This window comes from Dipteris shenzhenensis, chromosome 6, assembly GCF_047967505.1.
Source record: "Dipteris shenzhenensis isolate YYH24624 ecotype China chromosome 6, Dip_SZ_1.0, whole genome shotgun sequence".
NCBI classification, from domain to species: Eukaryota; Viridiplantae; Streptophyta; class Polypodiopsida; order Gleicheniales; family Dipteridaceae; genus Dipteris; species Dipteris shenzhenensis.
Window position 1 is genome coordinate 29,172,016 of NC_141601.1, and position 8,490 is coordinate 29,180,505.

Below are 8,490 nucleotides of genomic sequence, written 5' to 3' on the forward strand. Positions count from 1 at the left end.
AACTTGAAGGGAATGGGGGATGGTTGGGAGGTGTAAACAGAAATGGAAGGCAAGGGAGACAGGGCTTACTGACCTGGGGAAGAAAAGTGCCTAGCCAGATCTAAAGAGAGGCCATGAGGGGGGGTAAAGCCTCCAAGGAGGTGAAACACAAAGGGTGGGTCAGAAAGGGTGCGGAAGAACAAATGGAAAGGGCTAATACTCCGGTTTTGGAGGGAGTGTGGCCAAGTGCATGGCTTGTCAGGGGGTAGAGGTGAGACATGGCCAACGCCTGGAGCAATGGTGCAGAGCCGAGGTGGGCAAATGAGGGGGATAATGAAGGGGTCACAAAGTCTGTGAGCGGATCGCTACAGTCCACAGGCATTTTGTGAAGATGGCAGAAGAAAAGAACCACAAAAAGCAATGGTGCAGGGCCGAGGTGGGCAAATGAGGGGGATAATGAAGAGGTCACAAAGTCTGTGAGCAGATCACCACAGTCCGCAGGCATTTTGTGAAGATGGCAGAAGAAAAGAACCACAAGAAGAAGGGTAGAGGAAGAAAAGAACAGAGGGAAGAAGGGTAGAGGCGATACAAGCAAGGGGAAAGGCACTGGGGAAGTCATGGGCAGGAGCAGCAGCTGTCCAGAGTCCACGGTCCACTAGCATTTGCCTTAATATCGGTGACATTATCTCAGGCCTTCACAGAGAAATACAGAGATCCATATCCAAAGGGCGAATCAGCACTAGAATTCAATGCCTACTATTCTCTTTATAACAGGTGAAAGCTAGGTCAAACCTAGTGCAGATGCTGCCATGATGCTGGCAGATATTTTAGCTGTTTTACAATGAGCTATCACATATCTTCTACATTTAGGAAGAAGATCAAACATCCAAATTTGTGAGGCAAAAACAGAAGACATACAAAGCCTTCAGCTCACAACGAGGGTTGGAACATGCAAGGTGACTCTGTGTCTAAGTTAAAAAAATACCAAAGAACCTTTCAAGGGAGCGTTCATTATAATAAGCAGCAGTTTTGAGTGCCAAGGATCGTAGACTTGAATACCTCTACAACAATATAAGGTCAGAATTCTTAAAGGAGTCCTCAATGTCAGCCAAGCAGTGACATCTAGGAGCCAGGTAACCTGCCTTCTCAAAAAACCTTGTATACAGGTTAAAATCATTGTTCATGATACCAAGCAATCTGGGGAAGAATGACAGATCCCAACCATAGTTTACCATCTTTTTCTTCCACCTCACTAACTAGCTTCACTACCTTCCCCTGTTGGTCCTCTAAAACTTCCAAAATCTGACCATCTGGACTGAGACGTATCACCGTTCCTTTTGCTAGCTTTGAAGCTATCTTTGTGTACAAGCCCGTAAAAGATATTGGCAGCTTCAACAATGCTCTTCGAATCATCAAGGGAAGTCTTAAGATCAAGTTTGGCCGTGCATGAATGGCAACCCAGAAATCTCCCCTCACTGTTCTACGAATATTGTCTGGATATCCTGGAAGTGCTGCAAAAAGCTCAAGTGTACCCATTTTTGGCCCCTTCAACCAATATCTCAGGACCCTGTAACGTAAAGACAATATCCAAGGTCCAGCTTTGCTCATCACCAAAGCATATGGAAACAGACCAGGCATTATTTGAGAAGAATGATGGACAAAAGAGTTACCTGCACGTGAGTGTCTCCGACATAACCAAGAAAGATTTGTCTTGACTCATAGCGATACCGTTAGGGAATTGAAGACCATGTAAAAGAACTTTAGTCTCACCAGTTAAAGGGTTAAAGGTCAACAGTCGGCCACTATCATCTCCACCCATAAACATTACAACAAAATCCCTGTGACATAAAGCGACGATGCCTCCATCACATATTCAAGCACCAATTCACATTATCATCATGATGGCTCCAGCAATCAGAACAGTAGTAAGTAAATGTTCAACTAACCTTCTATGATACTTGGAGCTACTGTCTGTAAAGTATACTAAACCATCTTCATCAAAATCAACATCATTGGTGAATGCTAAAGGCACCCCCTCCGCTTCTGTAACAAGAGACTTGGCCAATCCACCCTCTGGGCCCACAACATGCAGACCATAATAGGCGTCCGCAATATATAGATCTCCCCTCCTGTCAAACCTCAATCCCAGAGGTCTTCCACATAAAGGCTCAATATCCAAGTTTAGAACCAAAGGTGAACTTGGATTGCACACCTCAGAGCTGCTTTAAGCACAATCCGAAAATAAACAAGATTCAAAACAAGGAAAATAGACCGGGCCAAATAAGGGCCAAATAATTAGGAATCCCAGGTTTCAGCTCCAAAAAACCAGCAGCAACAACAAATTTATAAAGCTGTGAAACAACGATTTCATTACATCGTGTACAGCAAACAATGAGAATTCCACTATGCAGAGCAGACTCCAAAGATGCCTTTCCGTAGAACTATACTTGGGTAATTCATTAACGCTAACTAAAATTTGGTCTGTAAGAAGTCCCAGTGTAACATCACTTGAAATTAGCTATGAAGCCAATTTGTGAGTCAACTATAGCCCTAAGCCATGAGCACGAATACACGGGATTAAGGATATCTACAAACTGTGTAACTGCAATGGAAGGGAACACAAGCTTCCTATTTCAGGTGAATGTTTTCAGGTGTACTTTACAATGGATTCATGTAATTATGGGAAGGATATCTGACCTGCAGATTCATGGTCTTCTGTAATTGATTAGAGAACCTATGATGTGACAATGAACCAATTATACATCTGAGGGATGAATAAATGCGACGAAGGGGATGAAAATGCACATCATGGACCAAGAATCTCCATAGAAATCAGGCACCCAGCGGCTGGAAATTGATAGAAGCCTCGATGACACATCCTTTAAATCCTCGTGAGTCAAAAGCCACATGGGCATAAAAGGGCCCAAAAATCAAGCTGTGTATGTGCCACTACTCAAGCCCAACATGCCAAACCAACCCTGGAACATACAAGATGCAGCATTAGTATGTGGGTGATAGCTTCTATAGAGAAAGATCTTGGAAGCTAATTAACCTCTTTCAGGCCAAAAATATGAGTGCAAAAAGAGGATGACATATAAAATTGTCAAGAGCGTTTGTTAAAAAGGCTAAATATGATGGATACCTAAGATTTTGTAAGGGCTGTGCACATAAGAAGATGCATGGACTCCTATTTGTAATATTTGAGCAGAAGAAAGACAAGGCTGTCCTTGACCTTTGTGCACTCGGATCCTGTTGGGCATATAGCATCATTTGGTGGCCAGAAATATTTATTGACTTTCATTGATGACACCCCTGGAAAGTTTGGTGTATTTTCCATGCAAAATATCAGAAACTCTCTTAAAATTAGAGAGTAAAAAGCTATGGTTGAAAAATAAAATGGGGGGAAAATGAAGGTTTTGAGACGTGACAGAGTGGAAGAATGTAGACCAGAAACTTAGCATGTTTTGCAATGGGAAAGGCATCAAACAACATTTCAGCACTTCCTATACTCTGCAACCATCGTTGCACAAAGGAAGAATAGGCATCCAATAGAGGCTTCCAAATGCAAGCTTAAAGATATCTGCATGCCTAATGTGCTCTAGGTTGAAGCAGTATCTACAGCTCTATTATTAATAAACGTCCCAACACAACCACTGTTGTAGTGGCCACACACATACACTGAGCGAATGTCACCTCCAATTTGCCTCCAATTCACAGCTAGATTTGTAGTGAGTGCCAAAATGGGGATGAGTCCTCTGTGAGAAGTGCAACGGAACTGAATGGAAATGGGAAGAGAGAGAGAGAGAGAGAGAGAGAGAGAAAACCTCACACACACACATAACAGGAGAGGAGAGAAAGAGATGAGAGAAAAGCAAAAGATCTCAGGAAAAAACCCGCTGAGATGAAATGAGAGGAGGGGCCTATATTTAGCCCCCAACCCTCCCTAGTCGGTCTGCATACTAGGGGGCCGACCAGCATGCAATGTGGGCCACCCCACAGCCCTAGGGACCTACTCCTCCTGCGTACATAAGAGCTGCCATACAGCCCTACAAGGGTCTGGGCCCCCCTGCCTAGAGGCTGACTGAGTCTACCCAATGGGCAGACCTAGTCTTAGAGTCTTTTGGTATCTTTAGATATACCCATTAGTCAACTAGCCTTGTGAGCATGTGTGATGTGTTAGTAGTAGGTGGTTGGCAAGGCCACAGTGAATTCTTTCATGCATAGCAGGACACAGAACCAAACATCAATCATAGCAGAAGACCACATTCATCACCGAGTGGTGGAGCCTACGCATGTAAATTCATGCCATTTGGCTTGAAAAATGCACCTTCAACTTTTCAATGATTCATGGTGGAAACATTCTTAACCAAATTCCTTGCCACAATTTTTTTGTATCTACAAACGACAAAAGCCACCTCTCTTGTCTCAAGGAGGTCTTCAAGAAATGCCTTGAATGGGAATTCCCCTCAATCCAACAAAATGCTTACTTTGTGTTAAGTTTTGTATTTTGCTCAGCCATACTGTGTCCAGAGAGGGGATTAGGACGGAGGAGTAAAAAATTCAAGCTATTGAGAAGATGGCCGAGTCATATAATCTAACTGAAATTCACTCGTTTATCAGTTTTGTTAGGTTTCACTGCAGGTCCATTAAGGACTTCAACCAAGTAGCAGCTCTGTAGAATGAATTCACCAAAAAGGAGGCACGGTTTCATTGGGACAACACTCTTGCTGCAGCCACTAAGGCATTAAAAGACCAAGCCACAGTGACACCCATCCTTCGACAACCGAGGTGGGATGTAATATTGCATGTACACCGTGGGTTATGCCATAGTTATATTTTAGCTCAACCAAATGGCTGCTTAGATTATCCAGCGTACTTTGCGAGTCGAATGCTGACTCCACCCGAGTGCAACTATTGCCTTCAGATGTCTTGTATACTATGAGATCCGAGGATGATGCCACCCAAGAGCGGATTTGGACCACTCTTTAGCTTTCTTGGTCCATCGCGATCAGAGAACTGAGGTGACTTTTCTACATGAGGGTGATCGATCGAGTGCACAGACGAGATCAGGCCCCTCTCGGTTATATATTGTTTGCCCCTGGTGGAGTCCAGACAAAGGAGACGATCATAACTTCTTGCATTCAAGAGACATTAACCAGAGGGAGACAACACAGTTGGGACCCAAGGAGCAAGACACGACAAACCCATAAGCATGTTGAACACACATACGGACCACAGATATCCCCTCCTTACTCTCTTAGGGAGAAAGACGATATGAGTGATGCCGGCGCTTGCCAGGGAGTCAGCTCTCTCAAAGAGAGCACACAAAAGGAGAGGGGGGCATAGGTAGGCTACCCAGGCTGACCAATAGCGGCGTCGTATCATGGACTTCATTCGTTGGGGACACTGACCTTCACCAAATCCATTGTCTGCAGACTCTATTCTCCATCGACCATTGTCCTCGGTCCTTCAAACAGCATATAGAGGATTCGACAGCTAGGTGGACAGATGACCGTCTGATTCCTCAGTAGTGAATCTTCCATGGCTCCAGATATCTGTCTTTGGTGCGGATGCACACTTCAGTGGCTCCACCCTTTCATTTTATTGTATCTGGTTTTCTCCAATCTCATAGACCCTTTGGCCTTCCAAAGGCTAGAATACCTTTCTTGCTTTCTTTCTAAGATTGGATATATTTTTGTCTTATAAGGATAATGTCAATTGTCTTGAAAGTGCCAAGCCTCTTGAAGAAGCCATCAATCTTGTTATACTATTATGACCTGTGTCCTTACTTTGGACCCTAGAGTGACTTGCTCAGTTTACATTGTTTCTTATCCCTTGTGGTCTACCCCCTCATCCAAATCTTCATTTTCACCATCAGAAGAGTACCCTCTATCATCCTTGGCATCCTTCCTGTTCAGCGGCTTCCCTTTGCCGATCTTGCTTGTGGCCATGAGAGCCCCTTGTCACCATCGTCACTTCCATCGTACGGCTTCACCTGGGTTTCTTCTTGAAGCAACATCAGGCCCACTTCCTCCAACATGATTGGCCCTGACTGTTCTCCAGAGATAAGAATAGTTACCAACCCTCGGTAGGTCTTTGGAGGCTTGCAGACCAGAAGTATGGCCAATCCATGGCTATCCACCTTGAACCAACTGCTGCGAGTTGATCCCTGAGAATCTCTCTCTCTCTCTCTCGGACTGAACAGGAGTACACGGAAGTTTTCAGGTGAAGTGCCAAATTAGAGACAAAGCTTCAAGAAGTACAGGAAAAATTTTAATCTTGTGTATAAAAGGACCGCCCATTCAAGACTCTCACCAGAACGATATCTGTACCCTCTACAGTCTAGCCTGCCCTCATATCTAACTCAAAACCTCAAGTGAACCAGCTCAAACACAAACAAGTAATTGGAAGTAACGAAAGACAACCCCTCTTTCTGAAGGACAAGTTCTCCCATTGCCTTTTTCATCCCCTATCCCTCTTTCCTGATTATCTAATCTTGAATACCTTGAGTTTGTTTGGAACTTTGGCCAGCCTTAGTTTTATGGGCCAGCTCCAGTGAGGCAGCCGAAACGGTCAGCTAATGTAATTGGGCGATCAAGTCAAGCTACGCTAATGGTCAATTTATCCTTTGAGAACCTCCCAAGAGGCGTATGGGTTGCAACATGGCCATCCGCTTAGCTATCAGAACGAGTATTAAGCCCTTATGACATGGTGGAAAAAGGGTTTTAGTGGGAAAAGTCAATTCCCCATGATGAACATCATATTTGGTGGAAATGTGGAGTACATGTCAATTTCAACCAGTAAAAGCTTCACTAGTTCCCTTTTCCCACAAATCCCCTGCGCTCAAGAGCTCAGAGTTTTATGGGAAAAAAAGGTGAGGACCACATGCCACCTTGGCATTAAAGTTTCCATTTCCCACAAAACTCCCACCATGTTAGGTAGTACCAAGTGTAAAATATGTAGCCTTGCAGGAAGTGCCACCCGCCTAGCTCTGTCTGACAACGGGCTGAAATTACCCACAATTCTGGCGAGTAAAGGCCTTGTATTCAGTTCAGCTTTCGTTGATGATTACAAGTAGCTGTACCCTTTCTGGACGTAAGGGTCTAATCCGCTGGATGTATACTAACGAGAGAGTACAATATCTGATTTAGGCGTTTTCTTGCAGGGACGAAATCAAGACAGATACATGGGGCGATCGCCCCTGTTCCCACAGCTACTTGCTGGACACTTTCTACAAAACAACCACACGCCGCATGGAAGAGACTGCATGCGAACAACAGTTACTCTTATCATTTCAGCTTCCAAAAGTCAATTTTCGGTTCACACAAGTCACCACCAAATCCTGCGGCCGTAACATAATGGGAGCAAACCGTTTCGGGGAGGTGAAAGCAAACTCGCTCCAGCCCTCTTCAGGGCCGTTCCAACGCATCACTCGACCGTCGGCGACTCCCGTGTAAGGACCTCGCCCTTCTCCATCGAATGCCAAGCTTTCAGGCCCCAAAAATTCCTCAGTTCTCAGAATTTCACATTTCTGTAGCTTATTCTCCAAATCCCCAGCAAACTTTCTGTCGCTGGCTATCAGCTTGAGCCTCACGTAAGCAGCTATGATAGCAACGAGCAGGATCCATTTCCAAGGAGGTGCCATGAGCATTGAGTTCGGAGGTTAATCCAATACGTGCAAGGAAGATTCAGCTGCGAGTGCGAAAGAAGCCCAAGAGAGTTGGGCAAGGCGTGCCGAGTTTAGAATTGGGTCAATGCAGGCAGCTGCAGAACAGCGACGGGGAAACTGATATGTGGGTAACTATAAGAATAAAATATAGCTCCGAAATCAGCCTTGGAGCTCCCTGATGTGATCGAAATCTGAAGCAGTCAATGCAAAGCACGTGATTCTGGGCTATGGTGGTGATTCATAGGGCAAGGGAGCTCGTGAAAACAAGAAGGTGAATGATATTTAATCATTCATAAGGCCTGCCCAAGCAAAAAGGAAATGGTGTGGAGCTCGAAGAGTACACGAGAAAAAGGGGGAGAGAGAGAGGGGGGGGAAGGCACAAAAGGTGGAGATGGTGTGTGTAAGAAAAAGAGTCGAGGAGATAAAGAAGGGTAGGGAGAGACACAGAGTCTGTGTGTAAGTCAACCAATTTAAAGTCTGCATTCAAGTGTAATGAAGATGAGTCAACATATTGTCTAATAGCAAAAATGTACTTCCAAAAATTCAAACAATACTTGATTTTTGCTTTCCCAAATTTGCAGCATAGTTAAGGCAAGCCAAAAAGATTATGCGATTGCGATCGACGAGGAAAATAGAGAGAATCAAATGCATGTGCAAGGAAATGCAAACTTTTTTGCATGGATGATGATGATGATGGTACTAGGATGGATCATCGCTTACTCAGAAGGAAAATCTAGAGTCCTGGATCATCACTTACTTAGAAGGATGGATCATCACTTACTCAGAAGGAAAATCGAGGGACTCTGATGGATCATCACTTACTGGGAAGGAAAATCAAGGGA

At 44.4% G+C, this 8,490-nt stretch overlaps 1 protein-coding gene across 2 annotated transcripts; it reads right to left on the bottom strand.

Annotated features, from left to right (window-relative positions):
* Window positions 1–932: 932 nt before the first annotated feature.
* Window positions 933–7,977, bottom strand: LOC147901024 (protein STRICTOSIDINE SYNTHASE-LIKE 3-like). 2 transcript variants are annotated; one of them, XM_087375504.1, is made up of 4 exons: window positions 7,350–7,977; window positions 1,926–2,201; window positions 1,650–1,817; window positions 933–1,546 (listed from the first exon to the last, which is right to left on the bottom strand). In XM_087375504.1, the coding sequence occupies exons 1-4, from the start codon at window positions 7,628–7,630 to the stop codon at window positions 1,153–1,155; spliced, it is 1,119 nt and encodes a 372-aa protein (XP_087231630.1). In that variant the 5' UTR covers window positions 7,631–7,977; the 3' UTR covers window positions 933–1,152. The 2 variants fall into 2 exon arrangements, with proteins under 2 accessions (XP_087231630.1, XP_087231631.1); XM_087375505.1 differs by having other exon boundaries at window positions 947–1,546; window positions 1,926–2,198; window positions 7,350–7,971.
* Window positions 7,978–8,490: the final 513 nt, after the last annotated feature.